The sequence below is a fragment of the Asterias amurensis genome, chromosome 7, assembly GCF_032118995.1.
Source record: "Asterias amurensis chromosome 7, ASM3211899v1".
Taxonomy (NCBI): Eukaryota; Metazoa; Echinodermata; class Asteroidea; order Forcipulatida; family Asteriidae; genus Asterias; species Asterias amurensis.
In genome coordinates this window covers 20,250,855-20,274,291 of record NC_092654.1, presented here as the reverse complement: position 1 = coordinate 20,274,291, position 23,437 = coordinate 20,250,855, and the positions used below count along the sequence as shown (strand labels likewise).

Below are 23,437 nucleotides of genomic sequence, written 5' to 3'. Positions count from 1 at the left end.
CATATGCATTTCATAACAAACGGTTTCAAACGCTTTTAATAGACCAACTCGTCCGATCCAAGGCAACGTGTTCCTTTAAGTTGAACTGTGTAACAGTACAGTAATTATACACCGGTGTAACAGTTGTGTCCAGTGATGTAACAGTGGTGTAGCAGCCTTATGTCTTCAAATGTAATACATGAGCAACAAGTGTTGTGCTTCTTACCAAGGAAGTTTGTATGGTCATTAACAATTGTTTAAAGCCATTGGACCCTTTCGGTACAGAAAAAAAAAAGTTCACAGATTTACAAATAACTTACAGGGTTTACAGAAGGTAGTGGTGAAAGACTTCTCTTGAAATATTATTTCATGAAATGCTTTACTTTTTGAGAAAACAGTAAAACAATATCAATTCTCGATAGCGAGAATTACGGATTTATTTTAAACAAATGTCATGACACGACGAAACGCGCGGATACAAGGGTGGGTTTTCCCGTTATTTTCTCCCGACTCCGATGACCGATTGAGCCTAAATTTTCACAGGTTTGTTATTTGATATAGAAGCTGTGATACACGAAGTGTGGGCCTTGGACAATACTGTTTACCAAAAGGGTCCAATGGCTTTAAAGGAACACGGTCGGTCATTTTGTGGGGTAAAAAGTTTGACTTCATCAAATGGCCGACTGTGTTTAGTTCGCGACATAAAAGGAAAACCGTGCAGTTTCGAGTGATACCTTCTAACCATATGGATATCAAAACAAACGGTTTCAAATGCTTTTCAAATACCAACGTGTTCCTTTAAGTAGTTATCACAGGTACAAGAAGTAGAGTGGTGTTACAGAGGTAGAGGTGTTACAGTGGCGTAACAGTCGTGTAACGGTCGTGTACCAGTCGTGTAACAGTCTTGTAACAGTCATGTAACAGTCGTGACTCTTATTGTCTCTTAATGTCTCTAACGGTATGCGCAGTCTTCCTTTATAGGGTCCGAAAGATATCTAGTTGAATCTGCAATAGACGTTTCCACATCGGCTCTGAATCATGGATGCTTGAAATAACTATCTGGGGAAAGAATCGTTGGGAAAGATTCATCGAACTCTCTCTGGTGCCATCAACACCAAAAATGCATCCATCCAAACATAAATACATCAAAGGCTGTCAAATTCAATTATATTTCAAAATAAGAAGACGAGAAAAAAATGTTATAAATAAGTTTAAGATGTTTGCGGACGATGTACGAATAACAAAACCATTGGAAACCTCGGTCAATCGTTCCCTAAAGGGACCATTAAACTTTGCCAGAGATGCTGCTCTAATCACATTGTTTTGTCTCTGAAGGAGCCTCTATAAAGGTCCGATAAAGTGAACATCCCACTATCGCTGCATCATCAAAATGTTCAATATGAGTGTCATAATAAACAGCACAATGTTCGGGTTATTTTAATTGATGCAAGCCCCTAGTCTATAACAGCTCCCCTTCACACTGTCTATGACAATAATACGTTGGTTCATATTTTCCCCCAAGCGTTCGTTTTGTAATCATTTCGTTCCAAGACTATATCTCGAGGATCGCATCTTAGATCTCTTCCCGCAAACTGGTCCATCAAATGTGGCCTGGGGTCATTCAATGTCTGGCTGAGTGAGTGGGTACCAGGACACAGCAACAAGAAAAAGAGAAGACATCTTCAGCGGGTTGTCGAACTCCAAATACTGTGAGAAATGTTTGGGAACAACATCTACAAGTTATAAGTTATGACTGGTATGACGATCGTAACCGAGATCACGTAGTTAAAATGTTTCCAACATCGTGAAGGTCTATGCCCCCCCCCCCCCCCCCGCCACCCACCCACAGCCAATTACGTCGATGTGTCTGCAACTCTGATTATTGAACAGTATGTGAAGTTGAAACAATCTGGGCCGAGCTTCATAAACCTGTTTAAAGGCAATGGACACTATTGGTAAATACTCAAAATAATTATTAGCATGAAACCTTACTTGGTAACGAGTAATGGGGAGAGGTCGTAGGATAAAATATTGTGAGAAACGGTTCCCTCTGAAGTGGAGTGGTTTTCGAAAAAGAAGTAATTTTCCACGAGACCTCAGACTTAGAATTTGAGGTCTCAAAACCAAACATCTGAAAGCACACAACTTCGTGTGACGAGGGTGTTTTTTCTTTCATTATTATCTCGCAACTTCGATGACCGATTGAGCTCAAATTTTCACAGGTTCGTTATTATATGCATATTCTGAGATACACCACGTGAGAAGACTGGTCTTTGACAATAACCAATAGCGTCCAGTGTCTTTAAAAGCACGAATCGGTAAATGCTTCAAATGTAAGGCTCTCCTCCTTCACATTCACCCTTTTGCAAACTCTAATGCTCGGTGCAAATCAAATCCGCTGATGACGACAATAGAACACGTGTTCTGTCGAGCGTTGTATGGTCCAAACAACATCGGTAAGGTCTACCCCCCCCCACCCCACCCCACCCCACCCCCATCCCGCCCCACCCCACCCCCCACCCCACCCCACCCCACCCCACCCCACCCCCACCCCACTCCCTCTGATCACGTCAGTGCATATGCAACTCTGAACATTGAGCAGTATGTGAAGTTGACACAAACTGGGGCAATTTTTATAGACATGATTAAAGGCATTAGATAGACCGGCTATTGGTACAATTACTCAAAATAGTTGTTAGCATAACAATTTAATTGGTAAAGAGAAAGACTCTGCTAGGGTCGAAACGTCAAGCCGTTAACTATTTTTTGAGAATTGAAGAGGTGAAACAATGTGAGAAACAGCTCACTCTGAAGAAGTAACGTGTTTTATTAGAAAGAGGTTTTCGCCCTCAAATATTAAAAGACTAAAAGCAGGCATCTTAAAGGAACACGTTGCCTTGGAGCGGACGAGTTGGTCCTTGACAAGCGTTTTGTAACCGTTTGTTATAAACTCGATATGGTTAGAAAGATGTTGTAAAAGTAGAATACAATGATCTACACAAATATGCCTCGAAATTGCGTGGTTTTCGTTTTACCTCGTCGACAAACAGGGTCGGCCATTTATGGGAGTCAAAACTTTGACTCCCATAAATGGCCGACTGTGTTAGCTCGCGACGTAAATGAAAACCGTGCAATTTTGAGTGATACTTGTGTGGATCCTTATATTCTACTTTTAAAACATCTTTCTAACCATATGCATTTCATACCAAACAGTTTCAAACGCTTTTCATAGACCAACTCGTCCGATCCAAGGCAACGTGTTCCTTTAAGGCAAGTACTCCACAATGGCGTGTTTTTTGTGTTTTTTTTTTTTTTCATTATTCTCTTGCAAATTCGATGACCAGATGAGTCCAACTTTTCACAGGTGTGTTATCGTATGCTTAGTTGGGCTACATACAAGAAGTGAGAATACTGGTCCTTGACAATATTTTATTGTCAGACGTAAAGTGTCTTTAACATAGTCTGGGCCAAGTTTCATACATAACGTGTCATAAAGCACGAATCGGTAAATGCTTCAAATGTTAGGCGACTTTAATTATAGGAAATCAGTTCAGCTGAACTATATTACCGTGCTTGTTGATGATTTAGCGGATTGTATGTTTATGTAACTGCTAATTAGTTTACCTAAATGTTTGCAATGGCGACGTTCAGTTGGTGGTCTGATATATTTCACAGACCAGAGATGATGGCATTTGAGCCAGTTCAACCAACACTAAGCAAAGATGTACTATTATTATGAATTAATCATTATTTATTCATTACAAAACAATCGATATAAGAAAGTACACACAACGCCAAGGTTTTGACAAAAAGCCAAAATAATGACACGCAAACTGGTTCATTCAGCACAGATTCGACCCTCAATTTGACACAGTAAATTGTAATGACAGAATAGTCAATAAAATAAGCGATAAAAATTATATCCAAGGTACTTACGGGTGTTAGAAAAATGTGCCCCCCCCCCCCCCGAAGTTGGAAATGTTTTTTAAATATTTCCATTTCAAACTATTTGGTCCACCATTTTTGATATTTATAACATAAAATTTGTACTGTTGCCGCAGTTTCTCTTAAACCTTTTTCCACTGTCTATTGAATGGTAGACTTACGATCAAATTAACATCAAGTTTTCTTAGAACACAATTTTCAAAATAATTGCGTGTGACATTTGCGTAGCATATTTTCGTTACACATCTGAAGAGCACACGACACACGCAAAACCGTAACTTCACAAAGAGTTAAGACTAAATTAATCTCGAGTTTAGGACGAGTACTCGTCCTAACTTAGAACTAGCTCTAAGGACTGGTCGTAAGTTAGAGCTAGTCCTATATCGTTCTTTGTAAAATCGAACCCCTGGACACGCTAAGTTCAACATGTCCTAGAAGGAGGACTTCATAAAATTGCGCATTTTATTGTTGCTCCAATTTCTCCCACAATTGTTTGTTTCGTAAAATTATTATATATTGAATTGTAAACAAACGTTCAAATCAACATTTAGTTTTCTTAGAGACATTTTGCAAAATAATTGCTTGTAACATTCGCGTAGCACATTTTTCGTTATACATCTGCCGGGCACACACACGCAAAAGCCTTAAATGGAATGTCATACATTCAGCGCGGTGATATGGTTATTGTAGGCCTGTGCGCTATTTAAGAACTTAGGTTATAATGACATTACGGCGATCAATTTCGCATGCAAGTAAAACTGTGTTTGCATTGGAAGTTGTATTTTCCAAAGTCCATGTGTACAATGTCTACGAAAATGACTGCTTCCTGCACGGCACAGATCCAGACAACTCGGAACAATTAATGGTTGTCTTTGGGGGCCCAGCCTTCTCAGAAACATATCCACATTTTTCGAGAGAGCGAACTGAGATACTCTTTTGTCCAATTTCTTTCGGCGACCAGGGCCTAATTTCATAGAGCTGCTAAGCAAACAAATTTGCTTAGCATGAAATTCCTTCCTTCATTAAAAACAGGATTACCAACGTTTCCACGTGATTTTAAGGATGAGCAAACAACAACGAAAAACAGTAACAAGCAATATGCACCAAATGGAAAAATGATTGGTAAGCCAGTTTTTAATCAAGTAAGAAATTTTATGATAAGTAAATTTGTGTGCTTAGCAGCTCTATGAAATTGGGCCCTGATTTCAAACCCTATAAGACATTCTCTGCAGAACATACTCTATTTTCTCCCACCTTATGCTTAGAGGATTTAGGTACTTTTTTTACACAAAACATGTCCACAGATTTAATGATTAAAGTAACTCAGTTTGAATGAAATAATTGCAGAAAACTTCCCTTAAAATTTAACTTGCTAAGGTGCTGCAGTTTTTGAGAAATGATTAAAAAAAATAGTAATTTTGGTTGTTACCAATACAACCAAACAAGTAAAACAATGTCACATTTTCGTCTCGGTCGTCAGTGAGATGAACATTATTATTAGCATGTAAAAACGTATTAACCATGGTATGTTATAGTAAGATACCGGAACTGGTTAATACGTTTGTACATGCTAAAACTGAGACTATAAGCTAATTTTCGTGACACTAATTCTCAAAAAATAAAGCACCTCGGAAAGTAATATTTTAAGGAAAGCTTTCTCCTATCATTATCTTCAAACTGTAGCTTAATGTAAGTGTGTGGACATTGTGGAAAAGTACACAGACCCTTTAAAACGTTTTCCATATGTTTTGTTCACCTTTGCTTAATAAGAAGTATGGGAATATGATGGGAAAATTCTTTCTTCGATTGACCCATGGCTGAACCTCTCTTGTTTCATTACAACCTACAAACTTACCCTTTCACTTATACTGATCATTCTGTACAAAATACCTTAGTTAACATTCACAATCACATTGTCCGAATTTTTAAATAAAAAATCCATGGATGTTACCTTTTGAAGACCAAGGACAAAACAAAAAGGGGAAAAGTACCGGGACAATGGAAATAATTAAAGATGTCTCTACAGGGATACGTTTTTGAGAATGTACCGGAACTGGTTAATATATTTTTACATGCTAAAACTGAGACTATAAGCTACTTTTCGTGACACTAATTCTCAAAAAATAAAGCACCTCGGAAAGTAATATTTTAAGGAAAGCTTTCTCCTATCATTATCTTCAAACTGTAGCTTAATGTAAATGTGTGGACATTGTGGAAAAGTACACAGGCCCTTTAAAGCATTTTCCATATGTTTTGTTCACCTTTGCTTAATAAGAAGTATTGGAATATGATGGGAAATTTCTTTCTTCGATTGACCCATGGCTGAACCTCTCTTGTTTCATTACAACCTACAAACTTACCCTTTCCTTTATACTGATCATTCTGTTCCAAATACCTTAGTTAACATTCACAATCACATTGTCCGAATTTTAAAATAAAAAATCCATGAAAATCGAAAATGTGTGAACAATCTTCAAGAGAAGCCCTCATATTATTCGTTACCTTTTGAAGTTCAAGTACAAAACGTAAAGGGGAAAATAAAAGGACTCCATATGGAAATTTTAAAGACAGGGGTGCTCAAGAACCAAAATCACGGTGAAAATTATAAGTACAGGGGCAATGGAAATAGATGTCTCTACAGGGATACGTTTGTTGAGAATGTGCGGTGTGGTTTATGTGTTGTGCATGTCCAGTTAGACAATCAGTAACGCGTCAAATAATACAGTTGTTCGAGGTTTTTAGTGTAAATTGAGAGACAATGTAACGCATTTTCCATGGCTATACAGTGGAATCCAAACTTTCAGACATAGACGTACATTTTGTATGGTTGAAATTCATCACATTTTGAAGCCATTACACACTTTCGGAACAGAATTTTTTTTTAAGTTCACAGATTTACAAATAACTTACAGGGTGTACAGAAGGTGATGGTGAAAGACTTCTCTTGAAATATTATTCCATGAAATGCTTTATTTTTTGACAAAACATTAAAACAATATCACATCTCGATATCGAGAATTACGGATTTATTTTATACACATGTCATGACACGGCGAAACGTGCGGAAACAAAGGTGGGTTTTCCCGTTGTTTTCTCCCGACTCCGATGACTGATTGAGCCTATATTTTCACAGGTTTGTTATTTTATATATAAGTTGTGATACACGAAGTGTGGGCCTTGGACAATACAGTTTACCGAAAGTGTCCAATGGCTTTAAAGCAAAGATGATTGCTTCTGACATTTTATCATGAATGTATCACTATAAACGTTTATGACATCCATCAAAACACAACAGACGTTAAATCAATCAAATTTCATTTTCAATGGAAGATGTTGCTTTATCGGAAGTCTCCCGAACAATCCGATAAATCTACCCCGCGGTAGTAGAATATAATAAATAGCAAGACAGTTATAAATCAACAAACAAACTCAACATGGCAAGTAGGCCTATACACTGCACACATAGTGTTCTGCAATCCAAATATATAATGTTGCTTTAACTTTTTTAATTTATGTGAATTCATTAAAGGAACACGTTGCCTTGGATCGGACGAGTTGGTCAAAACAAAAGCGTTTGTAACCGTTTTTTATAAAATGCATATGGTTGGAAAGATGTTTTAAAAGTAGAATACAATGATCCACACAAGTTTGCCTCGAAATTGCGTGGTTTTCCTTCTACTGTGCGAACTAACATGGTCGGCCATTTATGGGAGTCAAAATTTTGACCCCCATAAATGGCCGACGTGTTAGTCGACAAGGTAAAAGGAAAACCACGCAATTTCGAGGCATGTTTGTGTGGATCATTGTATTCTACTTTTACAACATCTTTCTACCCATATATGCATTTTATAAAAAACGGTTACAAACGCTTTTCAAAGACCAACTCGACCGATCCAAGGCAACGTGTTCCTTTAATACAAACCCTCGAATACAATACATCGTTGAAAACAAACATAGAATAACTTGAGGGGTGCCTCCTGTCCGTATTTATTTTCCTGGTAAAGATAATCAATTAAGTTTGTAACTTGGCAAAGGCCTATATCAGTGGGATTAAGTCAGTAACACTCTCCCTAACTATCGTAATAATTGTGCAAAGGCACCGTTAAAATAATGTCCAAGGAAAATTTTACTTAGCAAAATTAACCCTAGGCCTATTTGATTAGAAAGGTGACATGATTTGACTTTCGCAAACACAAAGACAGTTCACCCCTTTATTATGTTTAGAGAAAATACAATGAGTAAGTAATTTTCCTAGACACCATTAACAGTATTACATTTTTAATAACTCACAGATTTCTGAAGATAGTAAGGTTAGCTTTATACATTAGATATTGGACATTTCCATTGGTTTGTACAGTGAGTGTCTACATTGAACATCAATATTGGATATTGGACATTCCCGTAGCTTTGTACAGTGAGTGTCTACCTTGTACATCGATATTGGATATTGGTCATTCCCCTATGTTTCTACAGCCAATATAGATTTATGCGCTTACTGCCCCCAAATAAATCCGTTGTTCACATCGCCATGCTAAGGCGTTGAGGTATTATTACCAATAGTGCCATGTTATATATGGTCCAGGGAAAATCAATCAAATAATTATGTGCAATTAACTTTTGATAAATAGGCCAGACTGTTGCACGAATATGTCACTACTCGTATACAACTCAGTTGAATATGTTAATGTCACGAGGATGTGCGTAATCCAGAAAGCCCCCCCCCCCCGCACCCACCCACTCAGAATGAAGAAGCCATTCCATAATTGTTTCGCCTGACTTGTGCATTTATTTTATTCCCTACATTTGCCGTTTCATCGAACCGATTGACACTATTGATAAGACAGTATACCGCCTATACGGATTAAGCGTATCACCACACCACTACAAAGAATTAAGATTTCTTTTTGAGTGACACATATTTTAAAGGGTCCAGAATTTCACACTGGGCCCATTTACACTTCTAAAGAATAAAGAATTATGTCGTGAAGCATGAAGGGTTGCCATTGAGACTGTTTCGTGATCCAAATACTGAAGGCAGTATGTAGGTCAGGTCTTCCTCACGGTTTTAGTTTTAAAGAACACAGGAAAACCAAGGTTCTTTTTTACTGATTTATTCAACGGTTTTTGTTTTGCTTTGTATTTCCATGTGCAGTGATTTTTAAAAAGTGACTAAACTAAACATATCCCGTGCAGTACATTTCTTATTTATCAAATTGAGTAATCTTCTAAATACAAAAAGGCATGTTTCAAAGGCATTGGATATTCAAAAAAAAAATTGTTAGAATAAAACTTACATAGTAACGAGCAATTGAGAGCTGTTGATTGTTAAACACAATGGAGAAACGGCTCCCCTGAATTTTTGTTTTTTTTAAAGGGGGTTAATTTATCACTTTTAAAGACTTCAGCTGAAGCCTTCTAATATGCATCTGAAAACGCACATACTTGTGCAACACGGGTGTTTTTTTTCTCTCATTTATTTCATGCAACTTCGATAACCAACTGAACCCAAATTTCCACAGGTTTGTTTTTTTTTATGTTGGGATACACAGAGTGAGAATACTGGTCTTTGACAATTACCTAAACGTGTCCAGTGCCTTTAAGTGCCACTACGTCACGAACGTATCGCCGTTCGTAAAATTAAATCATTCGGTTGAACTGCTTATTTGGTAACTTCTCTCGAAAAACAACCGTTATATAAATACAAATCACAATAGTTCCTCCCAGGAAGTGAAAGTGGTTAAATTAAATTTACAAATTGTAGTATATAATTGTGGCTGCGTATTATACAGGAAAATCAAAACAGGCATCAGGTCAGAAATGCTTTACTTTAAAGGCCATGCAAACGGTATACACGGGCTGAATTGTGTCTTGGAAAAGGGCACAATTTGCTGTTGACCATTCACAAAGGAAAACATAAAGCAGGGAACTGGTAACATAATTATTGTACGGTAAACTACTATAGTGCTCAGTTTTCCTTGACTATGTTTTACTGTTTGCTCCTGTGTTATTTTAGCCTTTCTTCGAATTCCCATGTACACAAAAATCTTTATTCAAACGATTTCGGCAACGGTACCTTTACACCAGGGCCCAATTTCATAGAGCTGCTTAAGCACAAAATTCTGCTTAAGCAAAATAATCAATGCTTAGTCAAATCAGAATACCGGCCAAGACTCCACTCAATTGTTATGCTAAGTAAACAATGGCTCAATACCAGTCACAAGCAATGTATATGGCATGAAATTTTGGCCAGTAGCATGTGTAAAATAAGCAAGCTATTTTCGTGCTTAACCAATTTTTTGCTTAAGCAGCTCTTTGAAATTGGCCCCTGCTCTATTACAGGCCTGATGTGCCTCGTTTTTGTCAATTGTAAATTTTGTACTGGAACATTTCAAGGACACCAAGGCAATGACCAACGGGTATGGAGAGGCAATCGCCTTCGTTGCCTACGTGAAGTATCAGGCTCGAGTCCATTTGCATACACAATTGTATTGCCTGCAGCCGATTTCACGAAACGCTAGAATTAATCTTATCTTGAGTTAGGACGAGTTATAACCCGTCCTAACTTAGGATGGGTTCAATGCGTCCTAACGTCTTCGGATATTGAACTTAACTCGTCATTAGTCCTTATATTAATCCCAAGTAAAGTAGAGTTTGGTGAAATGGACGGTAGATCCCTTTGTAGACCATGTGTACACAATTGGTAGCCTGATATGCCGCGGCCCGGAGTTATGGTGCACTGGACTCGGGGTTCTAATGACAAAGTCATCGGGTGTGGATTCCAATCCCGGTCATGACACTTATTAACTCAATAAATAAGAAATTTAACTCTGTCTCTTTTTCTCTAAGTCCGGAAATGAGCTGTTAGTGCACATAACACGGAGAGCACTCACCTAAAGGCACTGTACACAACATTTGGTAATAAATTGTCAAAGACCAGTCATCTCACTTGGTGCATCTCAACTAGATAATAAAGTTGTGAAAAGTTGAGCGCAACTGGTCGTCGAAATTGCGAGACTTCTAATAATGGAAGAAGAAAAAAAAACACCATTGTCGCACAAGTTGTGTGTTTTCAGATGCTTTGAATTCGAGACCTCGACTTAGGTGTCGAATTCAATTCAAATATTTAAGTGAGAAATTACTTCCTCAAAAAACTACGTTTCAGAAGGAGTCGTTTCTCACAATGGTTTATACTATCACCATCCTCGTTACCAAGTAAGATTTATGCTAACAATTATTTTGAGAAATTACCAATAGTGTCCAGTGCATTTAAGCAACGGGGTGACACAATGCTTAGGTGGCATTAGACATCAATATTATTTGTAAACACCGATGCGATATAAATGATACCTTTAGTTTTATATCACACTTATGCTTGCAGAATATAGCGTGCTGGCAGTTGGAACACTACTTTATGAATATAACTTTGCCCCCATTCCGAAACACAAAGGAAACGGTTAATAGGGAAACCTATAGGCACGGTTCTAAAAACCGATAATCCCTTTGAAAATCGTTATTAGTAGCAACTTGAATAATCTATACAAAAGAGGAAGCCCGCCCTCACGTGAGACGATACACTTCTTTCATTAGTGGACTTGGCTGTACCGGTAACTTTCCATCAAACATTTTGATGATTGCGTTCAGTTTACTGATCTGTTCTGGCATGACGTCACGAAGTAGTGTAAGCAGATTAATGGTATTCGCTAACAAGTTCTTCTTGTTTGGGTGGTTCTTGGCTAGCTCCTTGGCAAAAGCGGTGACTAACTGGTTCTGGAATAATTCCACTGCCGTCTTGTTCTCCAAATCTTCCCGGTCTGAAACAGCATTAGACGGAAAGAAAGTACAGTAGTGTTATTCGAGGAAGGTATTATCGTTTGGTTGTAAAAAAAGTTACTTGGAAGGACCTTACTCTACACAGTTTCAAAGAAATAACTTTCATCTTTTCATTGCTGTGTTTCTCTGTACATCATCTTATTGATTCTTTGTTTCTTTGAAGTCTCAATTGTTCAAACAGGACATATTTAAGCCCAGTTCTTCCTAGAGTCAAACACTTGTGTCCCTTTTTTGAAGTATACATCTGCAAAATAATTATTATTTATTTTAAGCACAACAGTATTTGTCTAATTTTTGTGATCAACAAGGAAGTCTAGCATCAATTACTTCTCCCGTTTGATCTTCCCGGTGGATTTCCAAAAGATGTTTAAAACTAGTTTCATCTCGAGTTAGGACAAGTTTACTCGTCCTACCTTTAGGACTGGCATTACGTTTTTAATACCTCATAAAGAGTCCTAGGTCTAGTCCTACGTTAAGACTATCTTCGTGAAGTCGACCCACAGGTAGCCTAACTTTAAACCATTCAAGCTACTAAACAGGATCGTAAAGATTTCAAACTACAGAGTCTTGGAGATGCCAATATTTTACAGTCCGTTTTATTGATCCGAGGTCTACATTTCAAATAACATCTCAAAGAGTGAGCTACTATGAGACTGTAATTCTGTAGGCAGCTTCGTTTCAAGCGGTATTTATACGGCGCACTATATTGATACTAATGCGTAGGTTATACCACATAACATGCTAAGATAAACTATTTTGGTATCTCCATCGGACAAGAAACACTGACTTGTTTCAAAGTCATTTTTTCCCCCACTAGGCACAATTTTCATTGAGCAAAACATTATACATATCATTGTATGTTTGGCTTAATTAAAAACTAAGACGTTAAAGAGGATCTCACCTGGTGCAGCAAGTATAAGCATTGTGAAGAGAGCCTTTTCTCGTCCGTTGAGTTTCAATGTGTTAAGTTTAACGAAGTACTTGATCTTGGGTCGTTGGATATCCATCCTGGATAGAATAACCTCCATTCTGTGCTCATGGACGAAGGTATTATCCTCTGGGAAATGTAGCACCCCTTGGTAGTACCTGTAAAAATAATTAAAGGCAGTGGACACTATTGGTAGTTACTCAAAATAATTATTAGCATAAAACCTCACTTGGTAACGATTAATGGGGAGAGGAAGATAGTATAAAAAATTGTGAGAAACGGCTCCCTCTGAAGTGGAGTAGTTTTCGAGAAAGAAGTAGTTTTCCACGAATTTGATTTCGAGACCTCAGATTTAGAACTTGAGGTCTCGAAATCAACCATCTAAACGCACACAACTTCGTGTGACAAGGGTGTTTTTTTTTCTTTCATTATTATCTCGCAAGTTCGATGACCGATTGAGCTCAAATTTTCACAGGTTTGTTATTTTATGCATATGTTGAGATACACCAATTGTGAAGGCTAGTCTTTGACAATTACCAATAGTGTCCACTGCATTTAAGTATACGTCAGCATTCCGTATCATTTACTTTGAGGTTTTTATTATTACTTTAAAGGTGTACATTTTGCACTGATAATGTAGCAAATTCAGCTCAGGAAGTTTTGCAGAGAAAAATAATTTTACAAAATGTGCACATTGCCATCCTCATTCTAGTTGATTATTGTTTATAATGCAGTGTTATACATGTTAAGCCTGCATGAAGCAGCTGGTTGGCTATTTAGTAAGCAATGTCATCGGTAACAGGTTTTTTCAAAAAATACTATTTGAGTCAATTAATTTGATTATACATACATTATTTCCTTGTGTTGTTTTACACTTTTTCTGAGAACCAACATTCAAAAATTTCTGATACCTCCATAATTATATAGTTTACCACATTTATTTTTAAAGGCAGTGGACACTATTGGTAATTACTCAAAATAATTATTAGCATAAAACCTTTCTTGGTGACGAGTAATGGGGAGAGGTTGATTGTATAAAACATTGTGAGAAACGGCTCCCTCTGAAGTGCCATAGTTTTCGAGAAATAAGTAATTTTCCACGAATTTGATTTCGAGACCTCAGATTTAGAACTTGAGGTCTCGAAATCAACCATCTAAACGCACACAACTTCGTGTGACATTGGTGTTTTTTTTTCTTTCATTATTATCTCGCAAGTTCGATGACCGATTGAGCTCAAATTTTCACAGGTTTGTTATTTTATGCATATGTTGGGATACACCAAATGTGAAGGCTAGTCTTTGACAATTACCAATAGTGTCCACTGCCTTTAAGGGTCTGATACCTTTTAAAAATCAAGTTTGTTGCCATGACATGAATCCCTACTAACCGTGAATGAAGATGTATGTAATATAATTTACTTGTGAAAGTGTAAGCTTCATTAGTCTCTCAAGTTTTTGCAAAAAAATGTGCCCATCACAAAGCAATGTTTTCAGGAGAGTCGCGTAAATCCCGTGTACATCCTTAAAAAATAATGTCCGACGAACATTATTTTCGTGAAATTGTTTTACTCATTTCTAAACTACAGCATCTCAGTAAGTAATATTTAAAGGGAAGTTTTCTGCTATCATTATCTTTTTAACCGTGTAAGTTTAATGTAAATCTGTGGAAATTTGTGTTTCGTGTCGTACAAAAAGTACCTTCTTAACGCTTTAATACCGTAGCAAAACTACCGGAGCAAAGCAAAACGACAGGAGAAAAACTAACGGACCAAAACTTCTGTTATAAGAAAAAACACTACTTAAAGTGCATGTACCTCTCAGCATTGCTCATCAGTGCAATTTCAAAGCAAGATTCCTTGAAGAGGATAAGCTGATCGTTGGCCCCCAGGGCTCGGAAGTCGGAAATCTTCTTCAGGAAGATGGCCGTCTTGTGGATACCGATTTCAGATGCGCACGAGATGTGCCGGCTGATATGGAAAGGGTTGGTCAGCTCTCTGGGTTTACCGTTGAGCTGCTCCTCCGAGATACCGAGTGGTTTGACGGTGAAGACAACACCCGTTGGGAATGTCACATCCATGTCCTTAAAAGGCAATCACAAAATCGAAGTTTAACATTAAAGGGTATAGGACACGCAATCAGTAAAATTGTCTTACAAAGACAACAACATTTTGTTTGTCTGAAAACTTGTTCAGAACTTCGGAAACCGTTGCAAATTATCTTGAGAAATATTGATGGCTTTAAACACTCAACACAACATTTAAATACAAACTTGATTCCTTTTGTCAGCAGACTCGATATTACTTTTAAAGGGCAAGATACTCGATCGGTAATTCTCTTACAAAAATCAAAAACACTTTTTGTTTATGTGAAGAAAAAAAATTAAACTTTTACACCATTGCAAATTGTTCCGCTCAGGTAGCTGTTTAAGCTTGTAAAAACGTATCCACTTAAACTCAGTAGTTTTTGTTACCAGTTTATCTGTACATTAAGCCGTCAAAAACATGTCTCGGGACACTATGACACCGCCTTTTGCGCATTGTGTGGACGAGATGGCTTATTTGGGGGTACTTTTTGTAACACAAAAACACAATATCCACAGATTTACATCAAACTTACACGGATTGAAGATAATAATAGTAGAAAGCGTACCTTAAAATATTAGTTGCTGAGATGCTGTAGTTTTTGAGAAATTAGTAAATACGTTTTTACATGCTTAATCAGCTACCTGAGCGGATTGAAATCTTTTTAAAGTCATATGACCCTATTCTTTGAAAACATTTTAAGTGAATTTCAGCAAAATTTATGACTTGACATTTTCGTTCAAGCAGGTCTTTAAATAATTTTCGTCTCATGATCACAGAGACGAACATTATTTTCATGACATTTTACTCATCAATTTCTCAAAAACTACAGCACCTCAGCAAGTAAGATTTTCAGGGAAGCTTTATACTATCATTATCTTCAAATTGTGTAAGTTTAATGTAAATCTGTGGAAATTGTGGTTTTTTTTTTGTCCTTCCCACAGTACAAAGACCCTTTAAGTGTTTAGTGAGAGGGTCTTTGAAGATGTCTAAATAATGAGCTGCTGGAAATCAAACTACTGTATCTTTATTGAGCCGACAAAATTATGTCTAAAGACCCATCAAAAAGTGGTAACTAGCTATGGCATCTGGGCTCAACAGTTGATTCATATTGCTAAGCAATAATTGAAAAGCGTTGACCAAAGGCTTTGAACGAAGCTTAAAGTACACCATACCTGATGAACATACTTCCGAAAACCTTCAACTTCCTCCGTGGATTTCTCGCCCTCGAAAATTCCAGCGTAGCTCTCATAAATTCTGTCCACAAATTGCCGATGATGGCGCTCTTCATCAGTCTCGGAGAGCAGTGAGTTGTCTTTAATTAGTTCCAGATCGTGAATAAGTTTTTCCTTTTCGGCGCGGGGGACTCGACCCATGCGGACGGCTTTTGGGAACAAAAAACATCAATCTATTAAAATGGCATCAAACTTCTCCAATACTTAGACTGGAAAGAAATCTTAAGAGGTATAAGTGTCTGTCATTTAAAATAATTTAAATGGAATCTTATTAGAATTATAGCCGAAAAATTACATACCAGTGCGTTACTTAAAGATATTAAATCATTTTAAAGCATTTTATATAATTTTCGCCACTTCAGTCCAAGGATACCATGATTCAGTTTTGTCAAAAGTCACAAACAAGGAACGAAAAAAAAAAAAATAATAATCACTGCAATCGGTTGTGTGACATTTCAAATCAGACATAACACATGGGTAAGATTGGGATGGACAAGGGCACATCTTGTTTGATGAGTTTCTTTTTTTTTTTTTTTTTTTTTTTTTTTTTTGCCCTTCCATGGGCGGCCTGTGCTTGTTTTATTGCTTTCTCCGGAGAATTAAAACAAATAAATAAAATTAACAAAATAAAATGTTCTTTCCATTCGCAAATAAATTGTAAGTAAGAAACTCTTGTCAAATCTAAGCGCACCCTAGATTTGAAGTGTTGTAGAGATGCTTCCTCACGTGGGGCAATATTAGTTCGATAATCATGATTGATAATAACGTTCAATCATTGATAATATTGATCATCAACTTAACTGATAATGAGAGTCAAGTATTAATTATCGAAACTGACTATCGATTCTATTCGATTCATAGTCAATAAACTCACCTCCAGTTGACATGCCGAGAGATACACACTTCTGGAATCGGCAATACTGACATTTATTACGAGATTTGATGTTAATATCGCAAGGTTTACTTTCCCAATATGGGCAAGGTTTGTACTTCAACTTCATACGTTGGGTCCGCCGGTAAAATCCCTACAACAATAAAGAGTTGAAATTATGAATTTTGTTACATGAATCCATCGTAAACGGAATTGCAATGATGATGATCATCATCATCATAGGTGTGTTCAACTGGATTAAGATGTAGCCCTCCTCGTGTAAATGCCATTCTATTTCTTGCAGTTCTGGTCCATGTTGTTTCTGCATACACCCTGATGCCATCTCACCATCTCCTTCTCTGTCTACCTCTTTTCCCTTTCCCGTCCTTTGCAATGATATGACCTTTATTATTAAAACTGTTATTCCAAAGAATGATTCCGTCTATCAAAAACTGAGAGGAAACAATTAATGTGTAGCCATCTTGATTTTGATTTTGGTTTGTTTCTATAAAAAGCAATGATATAATCAAACCTAGGCTGAAAGGAAACACCTGAACTTGGTAGTCTAGCTTCTGTTTGTTGATATTATTGCATATTGTGACTGCATACTGTACTTGGGTTATGACAACGGTAAGGCAAAAATAATAATAACTTTTTAGAACTTACCTTACATCCCTCGCAAGAGTAAACGCCATAATGCATTCCTGACGCTTTGTCACCGCAAATCTGACATCGAATTATCTCTGAAAACAATATAACATAATTAGAAATAACAACCTATGAACGTTTTTGTGTGTCGAAATGGTTCATTTCAAAATCAACTTATCTCAAATCCTGGCAGCGAATCTTCTCTAAAACGTTTTGGTTTTCAGAAGTAATGTTTTGGGACTTTTTTTTTTTTTTTACAAAATTATAAATCTTGTTTTCTCATGCCTGACAACCTTGTTATAACGTGACCAAAACCGGATAATTCAATGGTGTGACTTTATAAAATGAAACCTAAATTATTTTTCAGGTTAGGGCTGGACACTGTTGATAACTTGTCAAAGACCAGTCTTCTCAGTTGGTGTATCTCAACAAATGCATAAAAATAACAAACCACTGATAAGTTGAACTCAATTGGTCGTCGAAGTTGCTAGATAATAACGGAAGAAAAACACCCTTGTCACACGAAGTTGTGTGCTGTCAGATGCTCAATTTCGGGACCTCATAATAATATAATAATTAATAATAATTTATTTTTAATAATTATAGCGTCTTACATAAAAATTAAAAAATCTCAAAACGCTGTACAGTATTTTACATATAATCTAATTCAGAGGTCTCGGCATCAAATTCAATTAATATTTTAGTGGAAAATTCATTCTTTCTCAAAAACTACGATATCAGAGGGAGTCGTTTCTCACGACGTTTTATACTTTAAACAACTCTCCATTGCTTGTTACCAAGTAATTTCTTATGCTAACAATTATTTTGAGTAATTACCAATTGTGTCCGGTGCCTTTAACACCCATGTGTCTGCTACAAAGTTCGTGAAGTCATGAGTGCGTTTTGGTGACCCCAACCAATGCACAACCGAGTCCCCAAGTCGGTTACCGGTTGGTCTGAACCGCATCATCACCGTGATCAACCGAACACACGAAAACGCTCAACCGATGACCAATGTTTCTGGTTGGGGTCGCCAAAACGCACTCCAAGATCTGATCTTTTTTGAGCCGTTATGATTAATTTTCTTTAACTTCTCGAAGATATAACTGTCCTAAAAGGGCGTAAAAGCAATTTCTTTATCTGATTTTATCTTTATCAATATTTGTTTCACTATTTTGGTTCGACAATACACCGATGTGTGAACCGTTGTCATGCATGTACCTTTAACAGGCCTTGACCTTCGCTCTTGTAGGGGCACATCAATTTATCACTGGTATGGGACACCTCTATGAGGAAAATGTGAACTTTTACATGGGCCTTGCACAGGGTACCAGACCAAAAGCACAGTGGGCACCACACCAATAGACCTTTATCATGGTGCAGCCATCTTGAATTTCTCCAATTTGCGTCAATGTTACCAAACCGAGGCTGGAAGAATAAAATAGTCTGGTTCCTATTTGCAAAAATATTATTAGCATTCATTGTTGTTATTCGATGCGAGGAACATAACCAAGATGGAGGCAGCATGATAAAGGTCTATTGCCGTGAGTGCCATGGATTATTTTGATGCCTGACCCCACACATCACAACCCTTTCATCAGTTATTCAATGCTTTGATGTCTGTTCCTGACTAATGTTAATGTTTATATTTGTGACTTACCATTATAAGTAAAACTTTTGTTACTGTCTTCGGCCGAGTCATCAGAATGGTAACTTGCCGTCTCAGAGCCACCCTTTTCTTGAAGATCTACGTCTTCTGATTTTGCTTTCTTTGAGGGATTTTCTTGTTCAAGATGGCGTTGTAGGCGAGCAGTAACAATTAGGTCTGCCTCAGTACGCCGGTAGTCTTCTATGGTCACCGCCATGCTATGTATAAATAGTCCCTGGTCCCCAAGTTTACAAGCTGAACTATTTTAAATGTATATTCTTGGAGATCGCTGGTGTGAACAAAACAGGATACAAATTATATAGTTATGAACGATACATAATACACTTTAGACCAAAAATGTTCAGGTGGTAAAAACTTGAATCTGAATGAAATAACTATTTCCAACAGTTTCGACTTGAATTTAACATCGTGCCTAAGATCTGTTAAATTGCAAGTTTACGATTTCAATCTTATAAATGTATCTATACTCTTGGAGATCGCTCGGGTGGTTAAAAACAGTATAGTATTGTTGGTTATTTTCCACAACTTATGAACTGCAGAGAGACTGTTCGTTTGAGTAGGGAGAAACTCTGGATTAGACGCCTCCATACCATTCAACCCCATGGTCTGAACATCCAAGAAGGAAACGACTAATAAACCTTTTGTTTTGCCGTCTCCTTTTTTCCCCACAGCCTTTTAGCCTGGGCCTCATTCACCAATTGATTATTTTTTTACCCCACCTCCCCACCCTTGATGTTGTCCTTTGTGTTTCCATCTTCTTGCTTGTGGTCAAGCCAGTCCCTTCCCTTCAACCCCCCCCCCCTTTTTTGTCCCCCTATTCATTGTTTACCCCTCTTTGCTTTTTTTTTGTATGCTTTCTAACCCCATTCATGTATTTCCACTTCACTGCTTATGTTTCACTTATTAGTTACCTGTTCATGTTTGTTGTGTTGTCATTTAGCCTTCGAGAAAGACTCTGCTAGGGTCGAAACGTCAGGCCATTAACTATTTTTTGAACTTATGAACTGCGTAATATACTTTGGACTAAACGTTGACTTGATAAAGAGTAGGCTCTGAAAGACAGTTCGATTTGAAACAGTGTTGACCGACTTTGGATATAGGATATGTGTGTGTGTTAGATGGTGAACTTTTAAAAGCCGCGAACTAGCGTTAAAAAACCCGAAAGTGGTTTAAAATCCTCAGAACACAAAACGACCATTACCAATTGCCATTTACGATTTCGTTACATTCGCAAAATTTATCGATACCAAGTTTTAAAATAAACTATTTATTTTACTGTTAAAGCCATTGGGCACTTTCGGTAAACAGTAATGTCCAAAGGCCCACACTTCGTGTATCACAACGTATATATAAAATAACAATTCTGTGAAAATTTAGGCTCAATCGGTCATCGGAGTCGTGAGAAAATAACTGGAAAACCCACCCTTGTTTCTGCACGTTTCGCGGTGTCATGACGTGTGTTAAAAATAAATTTCGTAATTCTCGATATCGAGAGTTGATAATTGTTTTAATGTTTTCTCAAAAAAGTAAAGCATTTCATTGAATAATATTTCAAGAGAAGTCTTTCACCATTACCTTCTGTAAACCCTGTAAGTTATTTGTAAATCTGTGATTTTTTTTTCCTGTTCCGAAAGTGTCCAATTGCTTTAATTTCTAACAACGTAAAAAAAAACTCGTCTATCTATCTGTATGTATAGGCCTGTTTATACTTCCAGCTCTTGTATACTTCGTATAATTAGTATAGGCCTACTTGAATGTACCGATGCCTTTATATATCCATTGGTTGAGATCGTGGTAGCACAACGGCAAATCAAATTGTTGCCTGTGAATGATTTTTCAACAGTATGTGTGTTGCTGTTTTTTTTGTTTTTTTATCCGTTAAGATCCCTTGCTTGATGAAACCTAATGCATGATCTTTTATCTGAAAGTGTTATTATTGTATCATTGATAGCTGTCCTCTAAGGCTACACGAGAATAATAAACACCACAAGAGTTATCCCAGCTTTTTTGTTAACAAAGGTGCCCAAAATCCAAACAAAAATATCACCCGGCAGTTTAACTGTTATATTATCCCATTGAACTTTGATACTTTAATTTTGTTTGACTTGAATGTGTAAGTAAAATCTAGTAAATAATACATCATTATGTCAACTCAGAATGGTCTTTTTAGACTTTACGGAACTCCAAAAGGAACAATTAATTGAACAACTAACGAATGGATCATAATAACGGATTTCAATTACATTGATTTATACTTATTTTCTGTAACTCAGCCTATTTCTTTACCATCCGCCCAGGTGATATTGTTAATAAGCTAGACAGTTCTTTTCAGAACTGAGAAGTCTCCCTAACACCCGAACAATCTACTCCGCAGTTGTAGTAGAATTATTAATTATATTATATATATTGATACCTCACCATGCAATGCCTCAAATCCTATATATTTATTTCTTATTTTTAAATTAATTTATTTTCTTTTTTTTATATGTATTGTACAATTTCTGCAACGGTTCTAACGATCACAGTGTCTTTGCCCCAACCATAGTCCCAACTTAGCTACAGCAGAGACCGAGATTGTCTTGTATTGTGCCAAATGTTTCAGATGTACTACTAATCACGAATGTAGTCCTTAAATGCATATACACAATACAATTTCAATACAATACAAGTAAATCAAGTTATAAAGGAGAGGAAGTCATCGCGATTAAAGCGGGCCTGTGACTGCCATACTGTACACGACATTATGACCTTTCACCCAGTGACTGCACGCACGCCCTCTGTCTCCGTTTTTATCTATTATTATAACTGGGTGAGAGTTCATAGCATTTACAGCCACATGATCATGACGATACAGCCCCTGTTTTTTATTCCCTTTTTTTGAACTGAGACAACACTGTATATTATATGACGACTGTGTTGACATGGTCTAGCACAAAACAGTCACCAAGCTCGAGTCTCCTTGAGCCCACCATGACCCCACTAAACACAAAATGACTAACAATGTCACAGTGTACAATGTATGTAGGCTAGGCCTACACTACAGCCAGATAGCGCTATAATAGTATAAAACATGATGGTCTGATTCTGCTGAAACAAACGTGAACCACAGATACACGCTGTACATACATGATGCCTACACATACGCATACAGTACGGGGTCGACATAATGACGTTATTCAATTAATTATATGGTTAGGCCTGAGGTTTTTTTTTAGTTACAATGTACATGGAGGTAGAATTCATGCAATGTATAGGCCTACCGATGTATATTCGAATGAGAGCCGGACGGGTGGTCCACTAATAGTCAATACACTTACCGTAGACGGGTAATAAAAACCCATGTTTGTTGTACACAGTCAGATCATGGAGGTAGAATTAGATGTAACTTGTAGTATGTACTACACTATGTAACTGTGCGAGGTACAAAATGCATATACACGGTCATGTCATTGAGGTTTATAAACAGTACACTCTAGCATGGAGGTACAATCAATCATGGAGGACGTACGGATCACACACACACACACAAACACGGGCCCGGATCGTACGGATCGGGGTACTACTCTGTGCCAACTGGCGGTCGCAGTCTTTACAACCCGTGTTTACTTTCCTTTTGTTGACCCCAATAACCCCGACTTGTGCAAGTCCTCCAGGAGAAAATTACGGGATAATCTAATCCGTGAAAAAGAGGGCGCCATACTCAAAAAATACTTTAAAGTCTCTCAGCCTCTTTAAAACCAGTTTTCGAACATTAAACCTCAGAAATCTTTTCAATTTTTGCCAGGTTAGCCTTTTTGGAATTTCCAGTAATACCACAGAGAAAGTAACACTTTAGTAATACCCCATATACTTGTCTATATTGCAGATTTTGTAATTTCAATGACGCCACATTAGTTTTGGCGCCCCAACGTTTATTGCCGCATGCACCTGGTAGTGCACTTACTAAACAACTAAATTTGGTTCTTCATTGCGCATTATTTTTGTAATCAAGCGTACCAATGTGCTTTGCCTGGTCATTTTGGGCCAATAACATTCCCTGAGTTACCGTGGCGGTCCGGTGGCTTTCTTCCCCGGGTGACGCCCCTGAAGAAAAGCCGCAAATAAAAGTCCTCTTTTTCTCAAAGAGACAAATTAATTGTCATGAACGGGATTCGAACTCACACTCCGATGACTTTTACCGGTAACTTGAACTTGATGTTCTAGACCACTCTGCCGCGACACCCATTATTCAAATGAGATCGGGCAAACATT

At 37.4% G+C, this 23,437-nt stretch overlaps 1 protein-coding gene across 1 annotated transcript; it reads right to left on the bottom strand.

Moving 5' to 3' along the window:
- Nucleotides 1–7,753: 7,753 nt before the first annotated feature.
- Nucleotides 7,754–22,753, bottom strand: LOC139939892 (peroxisome proliferator-activated receptor delta-like). The gene is made up of 8 exons (XM_071936049.1): nucleotides 22,504–22,753; nucleotides 19,178–19,454; nucleotides 17,536–17,612; nucleotides 16,873–17,023; nucleotides 15,939–16,147; nucleotides 14,497–14,762; nucleotides 12,656–12,840; nucleotides 7,754–11,735 (listed from the first exon to the last, which is right to left on the bottom strand). Exons 2-8 carry the CDS (start codon nucleotides 19,380–19,382, stop codon nucleotides 11,482–11,484), a joined length of 1,347 nt encoding a protein of 448 aa, XP_071792150.1. The 5' UTR covers nucleotides 19,383–19,454; nucleotides 22,504–22,753; the 3' UTR covers nucleotides 7,754–11,481.
- Between the last annotated feature and the right edge of the window lie 684 nt (nucleotides 22,754–23,437).

Bases quoted from the DNA above. Each gene is read 5' to 3' on its own strand.
- LOC139939892 (XM_071936049.1), bottom strand. From the start codon at position 19,382: ATGGCGGTGACCATAGAAGACTACCGGCGTACTGAGGCAGACCTAATT. The intron at 12,841-14,496 runs GTACATGCACTT...TTATTTTTACAG, and splicing joins CTGATGAGCAATGCTGAGAG to GTACTACCAAGGGGTGCTAC. The intron at 11,736-12,655 runs GTGAGATCCTCT...ATGCTGTTTCAG, and splicing joins GCTTATACTTGCTGCACCAG to ACCGGGAAGATTTGGAGAAC.